Source organism: Notothenia coriiceps, unplaced genomic scaffold (assembly GCF_000735185.1).
Source record: "Notothenia coriiceps isolate Sejong01 unplaced genomic scaffold, NC01 NC01_scaffold00036549, whole genome shotgun sequence".
NCBI lineage: Eukaryota > Metazoa > Chordata > Actinopteri > Perciformes > Nototheniidae > Notothenia > Notothenia coriiceps.
This window is the reverse complement of record NW_011369250.1, coordinates 103,875-128,540: the sequence shown is the minus strand read 5'-3', so window position 1 is coordinate 128,540 and position 24,666 is coordinate 103,875. Positions and strand designations below refer to the sequence as shown.

Sequence of the window (24,666 nt, the reverse complement as noted above, 5' to 3'; positions counted from 1 at the left end):
AGCAAACTCTTCACTTTCCCTGTAACCTATCCAGGGCTGGAATGTAGAGTAGGCCTGTTTAAAAATATGCGGCTGATGTTACCATATCAGTATCGTCGGTGTCTAATGCTAACTGGTTAAATGGGTTTAATTGATGATTTTATTAAAGCAGCTTGAAACATATATTTATGGTCTGATGATTTGACTTTGCTTATAGAGTTACTTGTTTACACAATGTGTAATACAGAAACTACACACCATGTTATGTTGCGTCGACACTAGATATAATCTGGAACTGTGTGGTCTGCTCAAATCTAACTCTGTCAGATTCTCCCTCCACTGTCTACAACATCGTGTGTTTTTTGGTCAGTTTTTAGAGTGGGACAGAGGTAAGTGGTTCACTTACCCCCTTGATTTCTCTAGTCTGTCTCAGTTCACCCCTTAGCTGGGGGTACAAGTGAGACACAAGACCACTTTTAAAAAAACAATCATATTTCCACTGGCCCTTCTGTCCTGAGAGCATTCTGATCATTTCCAGTGCTAGGAAACATCCCTGAATTAATGGGAAAATGTGTACAATTTTATCTGATATATATTTAGCTCGCCTACAGGAGAGCAAATGTAAAAAATGTCTCACATTACCCCGCTCTCCCCTACTGTAGTTCGTTTATAGCATAACGTTAGCATTTTGCTTCTGGCGATTAGATTTATGATTTGAAAATTATAAAAGTAGGGTAGACATGTGGAGATTATTCGGCTGAACAAAATGTGCATTTATCAAATGGGTTCGTTTTCCACAGACCTTTTTTCGAGCTATTTTCCAAAATCCTATGGAGAAATCCCATTGCTTTTTTGTCGAGGGAACCCATGCGCAGCTTACTTCCGGGTAAATACGTCATCCCTGCACCACTCTATTACGAAAGAGAACACATTTAAATAGGTTAAATAATGGCAAAATACAATCAATATTCACAAATAACCTAGACAGTAAAACCATTTTCCATTTTAATGAATACATCCCAACAAGTGTCCAAAAGGTTTGTTTTTTCTAAAAGTCAGTTTCCCCATGTGCGTTTTTTAAAGGTTTTATTTAGTGCTGACAGGGTTAGTCCATTAATAACTTACACAATCTTCATAGCAACATATGGCAGCTACTTTACTGACTCTGCTTATTAAATGTGCTCCTCTTGTTTAACTTTACCATTTCATTTGAACACATTTCTTTAATCTGAATTGAAAACACTGTCTTCATTGCCACAATTCTTAAAAATAAAAGAAACTTGATCTTCAGGACAAGTGAACAACACGGGTGTCAGCTCTTCTCATTTGAAATGAAATACAACCTTATAAATCATTATGGACCAACAACACACAGCCTCCATCCCATCTAAATGTTTTATCAGTATGATTTAGATCAATTTCAGACTTGTTTATTCAGTCTGCTGCCCTCTTTAGATTCAGTGATCCACAGAGCAGGATGGACTGAAAATCCCCAAATGAAGCACAGCACCCTGTTGTGTTGCACCTTGGCTCACACCGTGCAGACCAAAAATACCCACAGTGTTATCAGCCTCTCACATGTGTGTCTATGCAAATGTATTCAAAACACGGCAGCCTTATTTGCCTAGTCACAGCACATGTAGCTTACATCGCATCAGTTTATAACAAAACAAATAATGTGCCAGCCTCGGTTTCACTGAACACCTGTAGTATAATTATTATTATTTGGTTATCTAACTAGAAAGTAACTAATTAAAGGAAACTGCTGCAGATTCTAAGGGGGTTTATGTAAGAATAGATCAGAAAGAGCACAGATAACATCAGAGATGGAGTAATAAATAAATCTCCTCCCTGAGAAGTAGCCGAAGGACGGACAGCAGCAGATTAGAGTCTGTGCCTTTTTAAACAAATTGGGTGCTCAAAGAGGCATATTAGCTGTGTGCTCGAGCATGTTTTATTGTACAGCTCTGTGACACTGAGACACACAGTTCAAACATGTCAACATGGTGCGGTTCAAACATGCTCGTGCTGCTAATTATTTCATTGCAATTACCCTTTTTTACTAATGGACCCTCAACTGTACTACAGAAGCTGAGAGTTCAGAGCCAAGGTTAACGGTGTAGTTACATGAAACCAAACCCAAATTTGTTTCTTATCAAGGAATTGATTTCAACTGCTAAATGTTTTTTAATATTATTATATAATAACTATATATGTTTTTTTAAATGCTACTTTGAAATGTAAATGGAACACTATAAACTAACCCTAACCGTATAGGTCCTAAGTAATTGCCCTATAAGAAAGACATTTTTAAGTAAGGTATGTTTAATGACAGAGCCATGTGTGTCGTAAAATAAATTGATAAAAAAATAAACAGGAGGATTCAATTCTAGAAATGGGGTGTTTTTTTAAATCATTCTGGCTCAGTGGAACACTGACTTTAGCAAAAGAGATACATTATTCATATTAGTAACACCTGTGATCATTCATGTGAACACAGAATTCATTTTAAAATGAAGACTTAATGTTATTGTTATTTAATTTCAGTGAACACTTTCTAATTTCATCAGAGTTGTTGATTAATTATGCAGTATAATTCTTATGATTTATTACATAATGTATAACTGAATTCAACCTTAGAACCTCATCATTGTATAAATAGTTGGCAGTAATGTGAAGTAGCTCTAATCTTTAGTTGGTTGTGTAAGTGCATGGTCCTTAATGTTGAGTGGATAACAATTGTGTTCTTATCTTTACTTGTTTTAATCGTGGAAGTTCATTCTTGACCTTGAAATGTTACTCAAAAAGAAAAAATGCAAGGTTTATGACCGGATCCGAGGTGAAAAAGGTCTGTCAAATGCTGCTCAAAGCTCTGAAATTGTCAGAAAGTGATTGTAGAATTTAATGTGAGGTTGATTTAAGTTATTGTTTAAGTTGTGGACTAACAATATTGTTATCTGGTACTGAACTGCACCAAAACAAGATGTCTCCTGAGATTTAAGAAATGTTGTGTTTTATGTAACCATCTCAAAAACTCATATCTTCATTGATTGCTTATTTTTGTCGAGAACAATGTGCTAAATGGTTAAAGAAAAATTGGTAAATCCTGTTAAATGGCTGATTTGAATAAAAAAATAAATGTATCTCTTGAACATTTTTCATTGTTCAGTTTTTCTCTTGTATCCTCCTAAGTACTAAATGCTGTAAGCTTGAGAGAAACTGAACTTCCGCGGCATCTTATTGCAACGTCCCTGTCCAAGGTCCTAAAATCTGCTTTCCCAAGCATGCGTCATGTGACTTCACCGAGCACTGCCTAGCTCAGCACCAAGCCTGCTGCTTTCTGGAGATTTCATGTGAGAAAAGGACGAACCCCGAACCCCTTTCCCTCTCATCTTGCGTTGTTTAGACTGTTTTTTTCGCCCCCCTCCTTTTCGTCTTTTTCTATCGGATAATGTGGACCTTCAAAGCCCTCGGAGTATGACAAAAGATTTTAGGATGCTGGACTTGTGCTGCTCGTTTCGTTCCTCTCTTTTTACTCAAATGCCAACACGGTGAATGCGTCGGACAGAGTGGACAAGCCTGCTACTGGTCCGCATTTAGAAAGTCAACATCTTGTCTTTCTTGATATTATTTTCCTCCTGCAGCGACTTCAGAAGGATGTAACGAGCGATCCACCTTGCGCAGCTGAAGTCTCCTCGTCAAAATGCAGAAGGGAATACGACTTAATGATGGTCATGTCACCTACCTGGGGCTTTTGGCGAAAAAGGATGGTACAAGACGAGGGTGCTTGAGCAAAAAGAGCTCAGACAACACGAAATGGCACGCGAAGTGGTTTGCTTTGTTACAGAATATGCTCTTTTATTTTGAGAACGAGTCCAGCTCGAGACCCTCGGGATTATACCTGTTGGAGGGATGCATATGCGACAGGGCGCCTTCACCGAAACCTTCACAGTCAGCTAAGGAGAGTTTGGAAAAGCAGGTATGGAGAGCGTGCGCACACACACACACAAACATGCACGCATACACAGACTCTCTCTCTCCCTCTCTCTCTTTCTCGCACTGGTTTATTGTTTTTCAGGCTTCGTGTTAAAATATTGACGAGGTGCAACACTGAGTGTACAATTTGCTCCTGCGCCGCACACGCCTTTGAACTATTTTAGTCGCGAACAAAGCAGTTTTATTTTCTTATGCGTATTTTCTTCTTCTATCCAATCGCATCATGACCTCAAATCCAGCGCAGCAGAATTGCACGAGGTTCCAGATTGCTGTATTGCACGTTATGTAATCCATGCATGGCATTAATGATGAGGTAACAATATTAACACCTAATTATATCCCAGCAGCCCTGGCACTGGGCTCTGCAGTGGTTTGCTCTAGGTTGCACCAAACCCGAGCCTGATCGCTTTTTTATTTCTTTCCTTTTGTTATTATTAGTGGCATAGTTTTCAGTGGTGCAGGGAATGTAAAGGGATTTCTTCTTTTACCAGGGCCATTCATTTGCATCCTGGTCGGTCACATCTGTTGCTTTTGACTTTAAGTCATCATTTTTTTTGACGGGTGGAGTGTGATATATCTAATGCTCCTTCCAATAAAACATGCAACAAAATAAATAAAGAAAAGTTGTTGCCTCAGGGTTTCCATCTTGTGGCCAAGTGATGAACTTACAGCTGAAGCAGAAGAAACAGCAGGGTGCCAGTGATAAGTCAGCTCTGATCTAGATGACCTGAAAAAATGAATCTGTCTTATTCTGGAATTTTGCATAAGGTATAAATGGTAATTGTGTTACCCCTTCTTATAGGTGGTATACTTAATTAAGACTCAATCACACATAGTTGGTGTTTTGCAGATACATCAGAATCAGAAACAGGTTTATTGCCAGGTAGGTTCACACGTACTAGGAATTTGACTTGATGTCATGGTGCATACTTAAAATATAAAAAACAAGAAATCTAATAAAAACACAAAATATTTTACACCGTAATAAAATAAAATACAGTTAAATTAAATAAAGCAGTAATTTACATGGAAATAGAATGCTATGAATGAATTTTAGAATATAAACTATGAAATGTGAAATATGAATATGTGCATCTAGGAGTATGAACATTGTGTGCATTAATGTAATGCATATAGTCTATGATGTGGCAGAAGTAAAGTGTCAGCGGGGGGGCCGGGCCTTCTTTAAGAGGCCGGTAGCGTAGGTAGGTACATGTTGCAGGATACACTTAAATCATATCTGCAAATGAAGTATCCACTTGAACTTAAAATATCTCCTTAGAATGATTCTCAACTCAGCTAAAAATTAAAGTGGGGAACAGGAAGGTTGCCATATCTGTTGACATTGTTATTGTGAATTTAACAGTCGAGGAACATACTGCTTCACTGCCACTGGCGCTCCTCTCCTCTCTCCAGGCTCTGTGCCTGACTCTGTCGGCAGGGCTGCAGTCCAAAGTGAGTCCAGGCTCTTCCTGTGAACAGCTGCCTTTGTGCTGACAAAGCAGAATGCAACACACTGGCTAATGTTCTGCTCTCACAGTTGCTTTAAAGGCTCTGAAAAAAATCTCCCCGAAATAATTTTGATTCTTTCTATTTATTTTTTGTCAGCAGTGTTGTTTCCTCCGCATTGTGCTGTATTAAATGTGAAAGCCTGATGGACTGAATTCATGACCAACTTGAGGGAAAATGCTTGATGCGCTTTGTTCTGAGAACCCTGTTAGCACAGAGCGAAAGCCCTGGGAGGTGCACGAATAATGAATGCCTAATGCGACTGATATGACGGGCTGCTGAAAAGTTACCTCTCATTGTAAACAAACCAACATCCTTAACAAGGACGAATAAGAGTAAGAAAACATCCCCTCTATCTCGTATCCCCACCTGGATTTATGATTCTGTGCAAACGTTCTAGCAATCCACCATAATCCCTACATTATATTTATCCTCAAATGCAGTTACTGTGAAAATGATAATGCCTACAGTATGAGCCCAAGGTTTCTATGGCAACTCTTATTTGCATCCTAAAGAATGATGCAGTTGAGAAAGGCGGGGTAACGGAGAGGAGAGAAGTAGTGTGTCGCATCTCTCCTATTAATGCGAGCGCTATCTGGGCTAAATGTGTTCCTTGCAGTACCTTGGAGGGGTCAGTGTCCATTTATAGAAAAACACAGCTCGCTCTCTCCGGGAAACAGCAGCTCTTTGACCAATAACATCGGAAGCTCCAGGAGCAATAGATGGTTGATTTGGTACAAATTGTACACTAAATCTAAAGATCTGACAAAGATGTACCATTAATGGCTGATGTCCTGGTGGTGTTGATATGGAAAGGTTAATGTTCAAGCTCAAACTTCTCATAAAAGTTTAAGTAGATGCAAGAGTAATGCAAACACTTAGTTCTGTAGGGAATATATTGCATCGATTATATTTTATGATTCAACAGTCCTTTTACAGTACTGCTACAAAAAAACTGAACTGTTTATCAGTTAGTATTTACAATTAAACAAGATATTAGAATCGTACTTCTTATGTTTAATGAATTATTACCCTCTCTCTCACGTTCACTGCAAAGCCAGACTGACAAGTGGGTGTTGCATAACAAGAGAAAATAGATTTAGGGGCAAAGGACACTCATGGATCCATATGATTTTATCAATGATTTATCAATCTCATATATCTCCTGTTAAGATCAGAAATGATTTTAAAGGGGCATGACTCAGCCATAAACATGAAGCAGACAGAGAGCTTAACATCGCCTCACACCAGACACTCAGCGTGCTCTTAGAGAGATCATGAGGGAAAACTACAACAATTCCAACAATAGATTTTCTTTGACGGTAGGGTGAATACCTAATGAATGTGAAGATGGAGGAGCAGCCATCCATGAATAAGGATCAGTTGCAGGTTGATAGGCGCCTGTTGAACAACTGCAGGCCAAAGATTAGAGTCTGTTCTCCGTCAGCACGGCACAAAGAGTCCACAGAAAGATGACATTTCACTTCTGGGAGTTGTGCTATCGTTTTATCAAGGCTCACTTTCTGAGTTCTTGGTTGCGTTTGAAAATAAAATATACAGTATGCTTTATGTACTCTATAGATCTAATGCAAAATGCCTTTTTTTATCATATAAAACCTAGAAATGTTATATTTGAAATTCAAGGTAAATTGCTTTTATGCAATTGATGCATCAATCTCTCCTTACTATCAAAGAATAACTTTCCCTATTTTTAAGATAGTTTTAGTAGCAGTTTAGACACTTATTGTTGGGTTAAACGGGTTAAACCTATACTTGCCCCCTTTGCAAAAACAAAACATCAAATCACTTTAGATTTAAAGGCAATGTTTATTTCTTTTTCAAATAGTAACTCCATTGCGTCATTTTGCAGTGATAGCTCGAGTGTTGAATCTTAGAAAAAAAGAGCAATATTCTTCAAAATCAACAGTGATTACAAAAATAATCAAGTAGGCTATTAACCCTAAAAGTGCTTTTTAGTATCAAAAGTATTCAGTATTTAGTAAGCTCCTTACATAAGAGGAAATTCCAAAATTATACAATTTGAAAACTGAAAGTATTACCCTATCAATGACCCATGCTTAATTTCTGAAACTTAAGTAAATGTCCTAACTAATAGAACCATTTAAAATGCTAATAATAAAAACAATAATAATACATTATTTTCAGTTGAGCTTCAGTTGCTAGGAAACAGGTATTGCACAGTTATGTAATTGGCCGTGGCTCGATCCTCCACGTCTTATGGCATTTCCTCCTGGGAACCAGAGACATCCCAGGAACTGAGCTGGGGGAGGCTTCCCTCAGCGAGAGCCATCAATTGCACTAGTGGGCGAGGAAGATGTGGCTTCCCCAGGCCCTGTGTGGTTTTAAATCACTCGCTTGATGCCAGCAGCTGCGAGGCAGTGGAACAAAGACAAAAGCGGTGGAGAAGCTTCAGTTAAGCCACTACATGTATATAATAGATTTATCTAGGAGCTATGCAATAATGAATGCTCCTTTCTGCGCAGGACATATAACATGTCAGGTTAAGGATAGCCTTATAACACGTATTCCCCTCCCCCCTTGTTTGTTTCAGTACTATTTCACTGTCAGCTTCACCCATGAAAACCAAAAGGCGCTCGAGTTACGCACAGAAGACGTAAAGGACTGCGATGAATGGGTGGCTGCGATATCACACGCCAGGTAAAGGCTCTCAACAGAGAAATGTGCAGACATGGCATGTAGAAGTTTAATTAGTCAGTAGCGAGTACTGTAAGTAATCCTGGACTGCTTCGTCTGTAGGGGATGTTGCTATGGTTTCATAAGTGGGGTTAAAATATGAGTAATGACAGAAAAATGCTTTGTTCACAAGAAAAACCTGATTGCTCTGATGTAAGATGAAACTACGTACACTGATGTGAAATGTATCACTCGTTACAATACAAAACTGTGTGTGTGTGTTCATGTGTTACAGTTACAGAAACTTGGCCAACGAGCATGAGACCCTCATGCAGAAGTATCTTCATCTGCTTCAGATTGTGGAGACGGAGAAAACAGTTGCTAAGCAACTTCGACAACAGATAGAAGATGGGGAAATAGAGATTGAAAGGCTTAAGTCAGAGGTAATACTCACTGTGATTCCTTTACGTGGAGGAATAGGGATGTAAACAAATACTAATTCATTAGTCGGTTTTTAGCAGACACAGCTTACACATTTTGAAGTGGTATTCAATCCCCTGTCCCTCGCCAACCAACATTATTTTTGCCTAAACATAATGGCTCTTCTTCTCAGAGTTTTGCCTTGGTTAAATAAATAAAAAAGTCTTGATACTATCAGCTTAATTCATCCTTAACAGTGATAAGATGCCTGCTGTCCATCCCGATGTCCATATATCTGTTTAGAAATCAAAGAAAAAAGATGCTGGTAATAATTTTAGACCTTGGCTAATTATCTTACATCTTTCTTCATTATCTAGGTGATTGATGTCTGTCTAGTATGAAAAGGAGTTGCTAGTCGACAAACCAGCATGGTTTTCCTGATGTAGATGACTTCTCCATTCCTCACCATATTTATTGTGCAGTTCAGGAGGAATCTTGACTGTTTCTGTACAGGTTTAAATGTTACCCATGATTTCGTATTGAAGCCTAAATTGAAGTGAGGTATCTTCTCAAAAGTCCATGCTAATAGGCCTGGAAAGCCTTTTAGATTTTTGTCAGTAGCTTTCTAATTTTGTATCACTTTTATTATTTTGATAATGATAAGAAATCATTTGGCACATCAACATGTATTTTCCCTTTGTTAAACCTTCAGTGGCATTTCCAAAGCCAGCTATTTTATTATTCAATGGGTAGAATAATATGTTATTTTGTATATTTCAATGTATACGTATGAGAAGTAAATAGGAGTTGGAACCAGTTTAACACTGGGGTATAGATGAAAAATAAACAATATTTGATAGAGGTGTGTGGCGCAGTGGATAGAGCCTTGGTGTTGGGATCAGGGGGTCACAATTTTGAACCCCACTGCAGTCAGCATGTCGTTGTGTCCCTGGGCAAGACACTTCACCCCAAATTGCTCCTGTGGGGATTGCCCACAGTATTGAGTATGTAAGTCGCTTTGAATAAAAGTGTCTAACAAGTAACATGTAATGATATCTAAACCGACACAGGTAGCTCTGCATTTATTTTAGCCTTCAGATGGTGGATATTTTACTATTGAAATATCCAAGATTTTGTCCTCTTTGACCAAACCATAATAATCAAGAATAGCAAGATTGTTGTTCCATAGACAAATGTGCGGCAGCCTCTCACGATATCAGTCAGACCTGCTGTAAATAGACTTCCTGAACTGGCACAATAACACTAAATTACCACTTCTTCCCGCAACGCACACTCTGAAATGTATCTGTGTCCCGTTCTCACTTCTCATCCTCAACAAATAACAGCTGAACCAGTGGGGAAATGATGGATTATGCTGATTATTGTTACGTTTCTCTCGTATGTGTATAAAGTAGTGTGAGAGGACAGAAATGGAAGCAGAGAGAAACGTGTTCAGGCCAACCACACTCCACTTTGCATCTCCTCTCAGAAACAATACCTCCAATAGTGCTGTATTCTTCAGATCAAATAGTCATTTTACTTTAATGTGCAAATGTGATGCTTGAAATTAAATGATGTGCTGAATATGCATGAACACGGCTTTATATTGCATCTCTTCTATGAAATGCAATGACAATTAACTCTCTCACGTTCTGCAAAGTAAATGGAGACACTTAGCTTCAAACAGTTCAAGGTGGCTGTAGTCTGTCTATTTTTATTGCCAGCAGCCTGCTTACCTCTTGTCAACATGCAGGACAGTTTGGTACATATTGAATTTAAATTACCAATGTAATTCAATATTGATGCTGAGGTAGCAGCCAAGTGAACACAGCTAGTTTAGTCAGGCTAATGCCTCAGTGTTGACAGTGCTCACAGGTCCTGTCCTGTTGACTCGTCACTTTGTTTACATGCCACTAGAGTAAGTAAGGAGAAGAAGAGCGTGAGTGGGAATGATTAGTCTTTCTGTTGGTTACCAGATCTCTGGACATCTCAAGGACAACGAAAAGATCAACACCAGCCCTGCAACAACCCCCACCGATGACGACTCAGAAATCAAGAAAATCAAAAAGGTACATCACATGATTCAAACCCGTCCCTTTATTTTAAGAGCATCCTAAGATTTTGGGGGAATTAACCACTGCCTTTAAAATGTCAGGTCCAGAGCTTCCTGCGAGGCTGGATCTGCAGGAGGAAGTGGAAGACAATCATCCAAGATTACATCCGCTCACCACACGCAGAGAGCATGAGGAAGAGGAACCAGGTGGTGTTCAGCATGTTGGACTCAGAGGCCGAGTACGTCCAGCAGCTTCACATCCTGGTGAACAACTTCCTGAGGCCGCTCCGCATGGCCGCCAGCTCCAAGAAACCGCCCATCACCCATGATGATGTCAGCAGCATTTTCCTAAACAGGTCTGTTTTTTTTTTCCTACAGAGCACTTCTGCCTTACACACAAAATCATGTTACAGGTATCATGTGAGGTTTTTGGAGGTATTACAGGTTGATGCTCGCTTTGTTTATTTCTTGTGCACGTCTGCTATTCCACTTATTGCCAATTGGTGGCAGTAATTAAAAAAACTCCAAGAAACGTAACATTAGACTGTACCAAGAAACAGCATGAATAGTAGACTGCTAGCTGGCTACATGGACTGATTGATATGGAAAATGTAAAGATTTTAATATAAATCCTTCAAATGTTTTATAAAGAAGGAAACACATTCAATACATAATGATTTCAAGTCTAAGTTTCTAAAGTCTACTTTATCAATGAGTATAGTAATATTTAAAGGTGACATTAAGACTAAATTATGCTTACTTTATTTCAACCTCAGTATAAACAGAATATCTACAGGTATATTACTATAAAGACATTTCATTTCTCACCATGTAAACTGAAATTACAAGATTTGTGTTCATGGCTCCAGATTGAGTTTTGTGTCCATTCTGATAAATCTTTCCAGGAACACAGATAATATAATAAAGACAGTAATCGGCTCCCACCCTCATTGGCCTTTTCAAAATCCACAAATACACTCATCCAGGCACGCTAATTCTCAAAACCTACACACTGCCTGGTGTCAGGATTTTTCTTTATCACTGGAAGATGGCAGAACTATGAACAAACACTCTGCATTTGTTTGAGAAAAAATTAATATCTGTTCTTTCTTTTTTCAGTGAAACTATCATGTTTCTACATCAGATATTCTACCAGGGGCTAAAAGCCAGAATAGCGAGTTGGCCAACATTAGTGCTGGGTAAGAAAAGTTTCAAAAGTTTTAATTACTTTTTCTATAATGTGACCACTGTTCGATGTTGTAACAGTTTGTGGTTATTCATCTCTCTATAGCCGACCTGTTTGACATCCTGCTGCCCATGCTGAACATCTACCAGGAGTTTGTGAGGAACCACCAGTACAGCCTGCAGATCCTCGCTCACTGCAAGCAGAACAGAGACTTTGACAAGCTGCTGAAGCAGTACGAGGCCAAACCCGACTGTGAGGAGAGGACTCTGGAGACCTTCCTCACCTACCCCATGTTCCAGGTGAGCTAATTTGTCTCACTGATATACACAAGCAATAAAGGCAGACCCATTTGTTTGCTGCAGAGCTGCAGCCTGGAGCCAGGTTATGTCATTAATACTAAACTCTCGCAGCCATTCTGGGCCAAGTTCTTCCCTCCATATAGTGTTACCCCCATAATGTTACCCATGGGCCGTATAAATCACCAACTTAGTACTAGTTTGATATAGCTATGCCAATGAAACCCAGTTGTAGCTAAAGCAGTTGGCCACTTTGTTTTTGGCCTATTCNACACACACACACACACACACACACACACACACACACACACACACACACACACACACATACACACACATTGTACACATATGAAAGCAGCTGCTTGATGTCACTTTGATGTGTGTTATGGAGCGGTGGCGTACGATTACTCTACATTACTCAACATTACAAAGGGCAATTTATGTTTGGGGTTCAACATGAGAACAAATAAAAACACCTCTCCTAAAGTCAGAACAAGAACATTCTTCTTCTGAGATGTTTTAGAAATGAAATGCAATGTCTGATTTCTCATAGACACTTGGCGGTAGTGGAATCAAGTTGTGCACAGACATTTACATAATTGATTATTGTTTTGCTAAGAATTTTCGAGTTTAAGTTAATGACACCTTGCCGTTTACGCTTGTTACTTTGACAGGATTAAACTAAATCAACAAATTAACTTCAAATAAATACTTATAAGAAAATATATATAACATGGTTAACTTTGAATGTAAAATGCTGTTTTCACCATCACATCTGTACTTTTAATTTGAAGGACTTGGATTTATAAATCTAATTTTGACAGAAAAGCAATGTAAAATGTTTGGTATCTTCAATGTTAAAGCATGTTCAGTTGTTGGAGTCATGAAACTAAGTATATTTTGTATGTTGTATCCAGAATGGAGTAGTCTCGCTTATAGACTGCACTCTTTTGGAGGACCCTGAGGGGACAGATGATGAGGGTGAGTGTTTTATTCATACAGCAGTTTACAGAGATACGCATCATATGTACTATGTGTGCTAATGTATATCATGTATGATTACTAGTGTACTAATATGTATTAATATTTCATAATAACTATTTAAAAAAGAAGCTCCTGCACAAAATGTAAAATTGACCATTACTTACTGTAGGTATTAGTTTATGTAGATACAATTGAAAAACACTGAAACAAAAAAAAAATCTTATTATACTATTCATGAGAATGTATTTATAGAGAAATGACTTCTAGTTATGTCTTTGTATTTGTTCAAAGCCAAATCAGACAAGAGCGGCCAGGACATGGAGCACCTGGACTTCAAGATTGTGGTGGAGCCAAAGGACAGCCAGTCATTCACAGTCATCCTGGTGGCCTCCTCCAGGCAGGAGAAGTCTGCATGGACCAGTGACATCAGCCAGGCACGTCAACATGCATCAGAGTATCTAGCATTCATACGAGAGGCCGAGCATGTTGGCAGAAAGGCTGCACATTGCAGAACTCACTAACATTTCCTCTGTCCTCTCTGTTTGCTTCTATTGCATCTGTCCCACAGTGCATAGACAACATCCGCTGCAATGGGCTGATGATGAACGCCTTCGAAGACAACTCCAAAGTCACGGTGCCACAGATGATCAAGTAACCCTACATTTTGTATATGCAACTCTTTGCAGCTTCTACTTTTCTCAGAATTCACTTCTAATGTTGTTGTTTTTCTGAACAGGTCAGATTCAAGTCTGTACTGCGATGATGTAGACATTCGCTTCAGCAAGATGATGAACTCCTGCAAGGTGCTACAGATCCGCTACGCCAGCGTCGAGCGCCTGCTGGAGAGACTGACTGACCTCCGTTTCCTCTCCATCGACTTCCTCAACACCTTCCTTCACTCCTATCGCGTGTTTACCACCGCTGATGTGGTGCTAGACAAGCTTATCACCATCTACAAGAAGCCCATCAGTGCCATCCCTGCGAGGTGAGTCATGTGACATGTGGACAGATTTGAATGTTGCTTGTTGACTGCATTAACGAAAAAAGAACATCTTATTTGATATGTTTGGCATGCTTTACACTTTACAATTCTGCATTAAGATAAGATTGTCATGTCATCAATGAGAGGAAGTGCAGTAGCCAAGGAGCATGAAGGTTTAACTGCAGCTACAGAACTAGTTTCCTCCATTTATAGAAATAAGGCTGATATCTTTATTCATGTATTCCTGTTTTACATATAAGGTACATTTTTACAAAGCTTTGTTCAACTGTTGAGTTTTGTTGGTAAATGGAAGCACAGAGATTGAGTAGTAGAGGAAGGCAGGCTTTAGGATGCTACACTATCACGGTGTGTGCGTGTTTGTGTGTGTATTTGTGTGCTCGGTGGTCGAACGCAGTAATTGGGTCCAGTCTTTTACTGCCTGTCTGGGAGTGTCTCAACCGGGCTCTGTCGCTCTATGGCAACCAACCTCGGTGCTGCAGGACCCCACCCTCCCCTCCCTCCCTCTCTCCTTGTCTGCAAAAGATCCATATTGTGAAATATTGACGGAGTGTTCGATGGGGCCAATCTCGCCGCTCCGCAGGCCTACAGCGAGGGCCCCATTGTGGGGTTCAGATCACGGGGAGCCCCCCATGCCCACGCCCTGCAGCATGCTCTCCATGGCGCTTGTCATGTCACTGTGAGACACCTACACTTGGCTGCCTTTGTCAGCAGTGGCCATGCGCACTATCACTCGCTGTGCTATTTATGGGAACCCGTGAGGTCGCCAGGAGGGTGGCAGGGAGTGGGAGAGGTTTTCTGCAACACTGCAGCTTGTATTCTGCTCTAAACCGACGAGACGCGGCTGCAAAGAGACTTCTTGCTGCTGTGCTGACTTGGTTGGCATAAATTATTAAAAAGGTGTTGTGTATTTAGCTGAGCTCTTAAAACAGAGAATGGTTACCAACTATCAAAGAAACATATTCCTGTGTTACTAAATTCAAATGCATATATCCTCCCTTAATGCAGGTCCCTGGAGTTATTCTTTGCCAGCACTCAGAACAGTAAAGTCCTGTATGGAGAGCCTCCCAGCTCCCCCAGGGCAAGCAGGAAGTTCTCCTCCCCTCCTCCTCTCGCTATGACCAAGAATTCATCACCAAATCGCCGGCGCAAGCTGTCCCTCAACATCCCCATCATTACTGGGGGCAAAGCTCTTGACCTGGCTGCCCTCAGCTGCTCCTCAAATGGCTATGCAAGCATGTACTCAACCATGTCACCATTCAGCAAGACCACCTTAGACATCAACAAACTGTACGTGTCCAGCCCTGTCTCCAGCAAAATCCCTGATGAGGGGGAGGACAAGAAGGACAAGGTGGAGGACACCACAGTGAGCAAACAAGGTAAGTCAGGAGGAGCTAATCATCAGCACATAATCCCAATTTTGACTTGCAGGACTCATGTTTTCATTGATCTGTGAAATGGTGTTATGATACAGATCTCTCTGTTCGAGAAGAAGGTGACAACGATCCGAACCAGAGTGATGACGGGGACGCAGAAGCCTCTCCCACCAAGTCACCTACCACCCCGAAAAACATCAAAGGCAAAAACTCAGGTACATTGTGTCCTAAACATGTGTGGTAATGTCATATTCCACTCTTTACACAACCAATCCAATTCACCAGCCAATTGCACTCTTCTTAGAGCCATCTTCACTGTTTTGTTTGACCACAACAACAGGCTAAATTGTATGAACAAAGCTTGTATCTGAAGTAGTCTTTGGTTTGTCAAAAGGCCACAAAGGATGAATTTTGGAATACAAAGGTTTAGATCTCTTTTTATGGTGAAGTTCTTACAATTTCTGGTGCAAAAATATCTTCGAGTGTAAAGCGTTATTCATATCAGATATAAATTGGTCATCATTGGTAATGATCATGTGAGGAAATCCAATGCTTGGCTTCCTTAGGTGTAAGGGAAACTTGTGTCATAGCAACTACATCAGGAGCAAGTTTTCCTGCCACCCCCCAGTAATGAGACAGTTTCACTGGAGCCAAGATTATCTGTACCTTCTAAACCTTCTGACTAAATCACACAATAGGTTTTAAATGAATCTATTGAGTGAATTAAAGCATTATCTGAAAGTGTGAAGCAGTGAATGTCTCACATGGTGCAGGGTTCTTAGCTGCTTCTGATCCGTCTATGTTCCCAGGATTTAAACATAGCAGACTGCAGAGAATCTGTTGATTCCTCTGTTATGCTGATATTTGGTGGCTATATTTAGCTGCAACCATCTTGAATATCAAAGCCTCTTGTAAAGGAAAGTCTGGAGGGGAACTGGTGTGCGGGCCTGTAGTGCCCCCTAGTGGAAGATTTGAAACAAGAAACAGGTCATACTGCAGTAAACAGTCAGTTATATAGTCAGTGACATAAATAATAGTTCACCAACAGCTCTCTGTTCATTTGAGTAGATGATCATCTTTTACAACTCTCCCCAAACTGACCACCATTTTAATTTGCTTATCACCTAAATCTATATCTAGCAAGTTTTCACATGGTTATGTTTCCCCTTCATCTGTTCTTCCCTGTAGAGTTCTCTCTGTTTTCCTACAACAATGGCATGGTGATGTCCTCATGTCGAGAGATGGATAACAACCGCAGTGCCCTGTCTGCCGCCTCCGCCTTCGCTATTGCTACAGCTGGAGCCAATGAGGGCACACCTACCAAGGAAAAATATCGACGGATGTCCCTCGCCAGTACTGGTAAACACAACTATTTACTTTACCATTGCGTCTTAGCTCCAGTTTAGTTGCAGGTTAACATAACCAGGCTCATATCAGATTAATGGATCCATATTTTGTTGTGCATGTATTATATTTCATAGTGATGAAAGCTTCATGTAAAATCTCACTGTATTTGTTGTATGCAGGTTTCCCAACAGACCAGAGAAATGGAGACAAGGAGTTTGTGATCAGACGAGCAGCGACCAACAGAGTCCTGAATGTCCTGAGGCACTGGGTGTCCAAACACTCTCCGGTAAAACTCCCAATCATATGAACAGCTGCTTAATAGTGAAGTATTACATAATTGTAAATACATCTCATAATTTATTTTTAGTAACTTGATTTGCAAAACTAATTTGAATTGCATACAACATTGCATTACTGCCAGTTAGATCAAATAGTACATAATATATATTGCAAACAGAGCTCCTTCTTTGAGGAATGCTGAAATTTACTTATGTTATCAATATCGGGTAAAGAAGTAGTTAGAAAACTGAAAAAAGGATCTGAGAAAAATAAAAATAATAATTGTCTCACTAAAGAGTAGAATTATTTTTAAATAACCTCTTATAAGCAAAACATGTCACAACTTGATGATTTATGACAAATATACCGTTTTTAAGTTTAAAAATGTGCTGTCTGTGCCCTCCAGGATTTTGATAATAACAATGAGCTGAAGACTAAAGCTATTGTGTTCCTGGAGGAAGTGATGCATGACCCTGAGCTGTTGACCCAGGAGAGGAAAGCAGCAGCCAACATCATCAGGTACTGTTTTGTGACTACAATTCATTATGTAATCCCTTCATTGTACTGTTCATACTTCAGAGTTTGACCTTCACTTTTATCGTTTGACAGGACTCTAACTCAGGAAGATCACGGTGACAATCAGATCACCCTTAAAGACGTAACACAACTGGTGAGTGAAGTCAGTAGCTGCTGTTGATAAATGTGGAGCCGTTTTGAGCTGCACGAGGCAAGATATGTAGTCGCACAATGTGGGGTTATGATGGAGTGGAGCACTTTCATGTTAGAGCTGCTTATTTTCGTTATTGATTAACCAGATATTATTTCCTCAATAAAAAGTTAGATCTTAAAGTCCCATGGGAAAACATTCCCAGTTGAGAATAAGGAAGCAGAACACCTAAGGGATTTTTTCCTTGCAAAGTTAATTCATCAACTATTTTCTGTTGCTTGGATTAAGCTCTCATCAACATTAAATAAAAGGTTGAATTGTGCAAATAAAGTAAAATTATATGGTTTTCTATGTCTAATTCTGTACTATGAAAAGTAAAAAATACAACTTTTGTGAACCGTTGCAAAGTACAAAGAATATTTAAGATACGTTTGCTACTCATTATTCTTGTTGTGCATTTAGGAAAAAAGCATCCCGCATGTGCATTTTGATGTTATTTACCAACATCAAATTCATTTTTGAGCATTGTCTGTGATTTACTTGCCTGCCACTTGTGATAAATTGCTCAGTACATTTATAGTTATTTTTGGGCTGTTTCGTTTCCTCCCAGATTGGAGAAGGGAAGGTGGAGGCCATTGAGAGTCACTCTGCGTTGGAGATCGCAGAACAGCTCACTCTGCTGGACCACCTGGTGTTTAAGGTCATCCCATATGAGTGAGTGTCAACACATCTCAGTCGCACGTGTCTGTGGCCAAGAAAAACACACGGACCAATTCAGTGTTTTCCTTTTTGTTCATCTGTCAACAGAGAGTTCTTTGGGCAAGGCTGGATGAAGAATGACAAAAATGAGAAGACGCCGTACATCATGAGAACAACAAAGCACTTCAATGATGTATGTTACAATCAACAAGCCCCTGATACAAATCATACTCTGTAACGTTTAGTGATTGTAAACCATTTGTTTCTCTCTTTGCCTTGCAAGATAAGCAACCTAATTGCCACAGAGATCCTGCGCTGTGACGACGTGGTCACTCGGGTGGTGGTCTTAGAGAAATGGGTGGCTGTGGCGGACATCTGTCGCTGCCTCCACAACTACAACGCCGTGCTGGAGATCACCTCGTCCCTCAACCGCAGCTCTGTCTTCCGCCTCAAGAAGACCTGGCTCAAGGTTTCCAAGCAGGTGTGTATCTTCCCATGTAATGCGCCTTATGATTTTTCCTTATAATGTGCCTAATGTTATCATTAATTGTGTTCTTGACAACCTTTTCTTCCAGACAAAAGCATTGATTGACAAGCTGCAGAAGCTGGTCTCATCAGAAGGGAGGTTCAAAAACCTGAGAGAGGCTTTAAAGAAGTGAGTGAGACACAGTGTTGTTCTGGATCAACAAAGCAAGCGTGCAGTACAAGTGTACACTGTTTTTTTTCTCACCAGTTGTGATCCTCCCTGTGTGCCATATCTGGGGATGTACCTCACCGACCTGGCTTTCATTGAGGAGGGAACGCCGAACTACACCGAAGACAACTTGGTCAACTTCTCAAAGATGAGAATGGTGAGATGTCTAATCACATTAGAGACTTGGCGCAAGGGTGTGTTTTACGGTCAGAATTTCACATCCTTATTCTTTTGTTTTTTCAGATTTCTCACATCATCAGAGAAATCAGGCAGTTTCAGCAAACAGCATACAAGATTGACCTGCAACCAAAGGTAAGTCAATCCTGTTTACATGCAAGCCTTCTACACAGTTTGTAAAGACTATTGTGGCCAGTTCAACTCAAAAAGAGATTTATCGTACTTAGTTTGTTTTATTTAAATACTTTTCAGAGGCCTGAAGGAATAACTCATCCCATAATTACCAAGAAAAAGGCAAACAAATGAACAGAATATGAAATCAGGAACAAATATTATAGCACACAAAATTACATTCATTTGTTCTTACTGAACCATTCTTTTCTTTTCTTTAAAAAGCTGGGTAGTTTTCTTCCACACTATAACAATTATTGTAAAAGGGGGGTAAAATGACTTATTAGTCAACCTGGTCTTTACCTTTAGACATGTGCTACTAGTGATGATATGTCATGTGTAGTCATGTTTTTTCTATTAAAGAGGTCACAAACCAACAAAAATAATAAAACCGACTGATTGAAAATGAACAATATTGGCTTCCTTATCTATTTTGTGATGTTTGAAAATTGTAAAGCTAGATTTCAATACAAGAATATTTCTTAAACACTTTTTTTTTCTGTTGCAGGTAGCCCAGTATCTACTGGATAATAGTTTTGTTCTGGATGAAGAGAGCATGTACGAAGCCTCACTCAGAATTGAGCCCAAAGTGCCGAACTGAAGGGGAAGTTGGTCGTCCACATTATTTTCTCTGTTAATATTACACATCAGTAAACATACACATTACCTTTTGTATAGTTGTACATGTTTAAGATATTTGCTCTTCTGTACAGTAGATGTTTAAGGTTGTTTGACAACACAAAACCTTTCAGTCTATATTTTTTGTTTGTTACAGTTGCCACCTGCTTTTCATTTTATTTTAGGGTATTTTAAGCATAATAACAGAGGTCCCTTTGGTTGTGCACAACTGTGTCTGCTAGTGACCAATGACATTATTTTGCATCATCTCGTAATGTGTTGACTTTGCACTTTCTGGAGCACTCCTGCTGCCAGCTGTTGTTCTCTTTGCTTGAGTTGTATCTATGACTGAGTTTCTCTGCAACCAATGTAGCATTGTAAAAATGTAAGTGCATCAAATCAGGTAAAAGAGCACAGAGAATACAACTGTATTTAAAGATAAGGCACAATGATCAGTGGAGATGACAGCAAGGTACCTGAAGCATTAATGTCTCTGTGCTTCCCAAACCAAAATAACAGGGATTTGTTTTCTTCATTTCTGCTCAGTACTCTAGAGTCAGAGGTTCCCAACCAATCTGTGGCACTGCGGACTGTTTTCATACTGACAGTGTCGTTAGACCAGTGGTTAAACCTAGATACTTATAAAAGTGAGGCTGGTAGGGTTGTTTTTTTGTTTTTCATCATAACATAATGGACCAACTTATTGTTTAACTTGATGATAACGCTAGATGAAAAGTCAGTGGACCACCAAAGTTATTTTTAATTCATCCTAAGTAGTACATAAATACAATGTTTCCTGGCAATCCAACCAACAGTAATTGAGACTTTTCACTAGAAAACAAAAATATGTGCATTTTATGGTGGCACCAGAAAGAAAGTCTAGTGATCACAAAAGACATGAGCCAATAGTTAGTAAAATATCAATCAAAATGAAGTTGAAAGATATCTAAAGCCATGCTACTAGCACGTCTAAAAATCCATATAATGGTGGTGAGTCCATGTTGGGGAAGAAAAATGCAAAACTGATCATTTATTGTTTTTTGCAGCATCAAAACGCTTATTTGTTCCCCAGGGAAGGAATTGGGAACCTCTGCTTTAAGATACATGTCTTCACTAACCTAAAATTAACAAGTTTTTAAGTGTTTTTTTTATTTGTTGTAAAGTGACACACTCTCCATCGAAGCCTTTTGTCACAGATGCCCAAACTCACCTCAATTTACTTATAATCTGTGTGAAAACACACAGTGATAAGGAAAAGTTACATTTCTTTTGATAGCTGTGATTAAAGGTTAAGCATTCATCTTCAGAATTTAGCTTTACACTTAAAATAAACATAAAGTATACAGTACAGTGAGTTCTAACTATGCTCAAATAATTTCATGTTTCTTGGTATTTAGTTTAACTCATAAAAAAAGATCACATGCGGTGGAAAGTGTTGTACCTTCAGGTTTGGCGATACTTGTGTAGAGTAAAGGTTGTTGCTCTTCTGTAATTAAAAGACAATCTGTCCTTTTTGCTGTTCCAGTGATTGTGGGACGTGACTGTATATCACTCTGTTATATGCATTGCTGTTTAAAACTTATGATAAAAATGTATGTGAATGACCTCTGCCTGCAGCATTCAAACACTATTTTTGTAGTAGTATAAGAGAGAGTTACCTGCTCTTTATATGAACATGGGAAAGTATTTTGTACTTTGTTGTTCACCTCACTGAGATGTGATGTATATTTTGTACATGCAACCCTGCATATTTCTCAATGTGGAACCGTGTAATCCTTTCAAAAAAAGAAAGTTGTATCTCAAGCTTAAACATGATACGCTAAAACAGTGTGGTTTTGAAACCATGACTTAGAGGTAGGAGATAACTTCAAAGTGTTTTGCATTGATACTGTAATCCTGTCTATAACCATTTCTGTTAGCAGGAATATAGTAACGTAGTGCTTATTCTGTGAATATTTGTATGTATTTTTACTATGTATGTACAGTACACTTTTGAAGCTCATGTGGCAGGCATGCAACACCTTCACAGACAGAATAATACTATATACTTATACTGTATACACTTATACATGCACATACTCTTATAAGGTATATAAACAAATAAACATTTTGCTGTTAGCAATACCCAGTGGTATGAAAATTATCTTTCAACCCTCATGTTTCCACACCTTAAAAATATTCAGTTTTGTAAGAAAAAAAATGAAAAGACAACAAGAAAATATACATTATGATTATGATAATAACGACAAATATACACAAATATGTTTCCCAGTTACCTCTTGCTAATAAATCCATTTTATATCAGGGGCATTTTGTCTCAAGTGTTTTTGTAGATCATCTCATTTCATTTCAAACCTTTATTTAACGAGATTGGTCCCATTGAGATCATAGATCTCTTTTTCAAGGGAGACCTGCAGCATATAGGTTCCACATGAAACATAAAACAATAAAAGACATCATACATTATATTTACAGGATACATTTACATAGTTAGACATTTACAAGTGCCCATAGTATCAACAAGCATTTCATTTAGCCTAGCTTTAAAAACATGCAGAGGAATGAGATTGCTCAGTTTCAATTCTTGCTGAATATTGTTCCAAGCAAGTGGAGCTGCGCACATAAAAGCTGTCTTACCTAAGACAGTCCTTGCTGTTGGCACATCTAACAATACTACATCATGAGATCTCAGACAATAGCTGCTTGCAACTCTCTGTGTTATCAGAGAGCAGATATAATACGGGAGTTTACCCAATAAAGCTTTATGAATAAACTAGGGCTGTCAGTCGATTCAAATATTTAATCGCATGATTGTCAATAGTTAATCGCGATTAATCACAAATTAATCGCACATTTTTTATCCATTCTAAATATACCTTAGAGGGATATTTTTCAAGTTTTTAAATACTCTTATCAACATATGAGTGGACAAATATGCTTTATGCAAATGTTTGTTTACTATCATTTGAACAATGATAAATATTCTCATGTATATTAAACATAACAACCTCTGAACATTACGAATATTCGCCTCAATTTGTGTGTGTGTGTGTGTGTGTGTCGGCGCAGTTGTCGGCAAAAAGCCACTCCTCTGTTTTCATAACTGTAAAAGCATGAAACTGAAGTTCCCACTGTGGGTCAAAATAATGCGCTGTGACCCCGAGGTGACTGTCATTACTGAGTGAAGTCCAATAGTCTCCGGTGAGCGCAACTGTGGAAGTTTTTCTTAAATCCTCCTCTACTTTCGCTTTTTGGACTTCATACAAGTTGTGTATTTTCGACAAAGTGGTGGCTCTAGAAGGCAATTCATAAGTGCAGCCGTTGGATGCGACCCGAATTATATCACGCAGCCCCTCGTCCTCCACAATGTTAATTGGCCTGCAAGCTGTCGCCACCCATTTAGCGATCTTTGTTGAAAGTTTGCTGCTCGTAGACGTGTCCAGGCTTCTGCCCTGCACACTTTCAAGTCAGGGTTTCCGTTTTCCGTTTTTTAGCTGGTAAAATTGAATAAAAAACGGTAAATTCAAAACCTGCCGGTCAAAATGTCCGATGCTCCGATCGATTGGCCGCCGATCATTATCGGCCGATATTCACTCTTAATAGTTTGATCTGTGCTCTCTATAAAGGCCGATCAGGAGAGCTGGATCTGATCGATATGGACATAAACGCGATTGAAGTGTAACCGGACGTGAGAGAGAGATCAGATCAGCTGCTGCATTATCACCTGAAGCCCCGCCCACTGNCAAATCTCAGTGCGCTGTGATAGGCGGCATCTAACTTGTTCAGGCAATAGGCAGGTGCATTCATATACAACAAATCACCATAGTCCAGCACAGGTAAAAAGGTCACAGTGACTAGCCTTTTCCTGGCCTCAAGCGAGAAACAGGACTTGTTTCTGAAAAAGAAACCTAGTCTAACCCTCAGCTTTTTAAGCAGGTTATTGACATGAAGTTTAAAAGTAAGACAATCATCAAGCCAGATACCAAGGTATTTGTAACAGGTAACCACTTCAAGTACTTGTCCTTGCATAGTAACAATATCTAAAACAGGCTCTTTTTAGCTTTTGAAAATAGCATTACCTTGGTTTTCTGATCATTGAGAAAGAAGAAACAAGAACTGCAAACAAAAACCTATGTTAAAACAAAGAAAAAATACTTATAGTTTACATGATTACACAAATGATTTGTTTGCAACTTATAGTTTTATTTTTGAAATTTATTTTATTTTGCTTGACTCAATTTTTTTCTTCTTTTGAACTCATAGTTTTGCTTTATTCTGAGAAAGTGTTGCTTTATCTTTATGATATAAAACTAATCCCATAGGATCTGTGCTCTGTTAGTGTAATCAACCTTTAGTGTAATCAACCACCATTATGATGATTAAAAAAAAAGAAGCTGTTTTAAATAAGATAGTTACCAAATTCACTAATCACATCAATGGTCTACTGCTGGCCACAAGTGATTTTGTAGCACAACACTGTACTGTATAACACGGAAGATTAATTTTGTTCCCCCAGCTGTCGTTTCAGCATTGCACTTTGTAGAAGGTCCCTGAGCACTC

The 24,666-nt window shown here is 39.1% G+C and overlaps 1 protein-coding gene across 1 annotated transcript in view; it reads left to right on the top strand.

The window, feature by feature from the left end:
- Positions 1–22,416, top strand: part of rasgrf1 (Ras protein specific guanine nucleotide releasing factor 1) — a 36,205-nt gene extending 13,789 nt beyond the window's left edge. Inside the window, exons 4-20 of the mRNA XM_010792741.1 lie at positions 13,012–13,075; positions 13,370–13,512; positions 13,647–13,729; positions 13,815–14,063; positions 15,087–15,457; positions 15,553–15,669; positions 16,643–16,813; positions 16,981–17,087; positions 17,487–17,599; positions 17,690–17,750; positions 18,358–18,461; positions 18,555–18,639; positions 18,730–18,927; positions 19,022–19,101; positions 19,180–19,297; positions 19,384–19,452; positions 19,997–22,416. Of these exons, the coding sequence (XP_010791043.1) occupies positions 13,012–13,075; positions 13,370–13,512; positions 13,647–13,729; positions 13,815–14,063; positions 15,087–15,457; positions 15,553–15,669; positions 16,643–16,813; positions 16,981–17,087; positions 17,487–17,599; positions 17,690–17,750; positions 18,358–18,461; positions 18,555–18,639; positions 18,730–18,927; positions 19,022–19,101; positions 19,180–19,297; positions 19,384–19,452; positions 19,997–20,089 (2,226 nt within the window). The 3' untranslated portion in view covers positions 20,090–22,416. The remainder of the gene's footprint in view (positions 1–13,011; positions 13,076–13,369; positions 13,513–13,646; positions 13,730–13,814; positions 14,064–15,086; positions 15,458–15,552; positions 15,670–16,642; positions 16,814–16,980; positions 17,088–17,486; positions 17,600–17,689; positions 17,751–18,357; positions 18,462–18,554; positions 18,640–18,729; positions 18,928–19,021; positions 19,102–19,179; positions 19,298–19,383; positions 19,453–19,996) is intronic.
- The last annotated feature ends 2,250 nt before the right edge of the window (positions 22,417–24,666 follow it).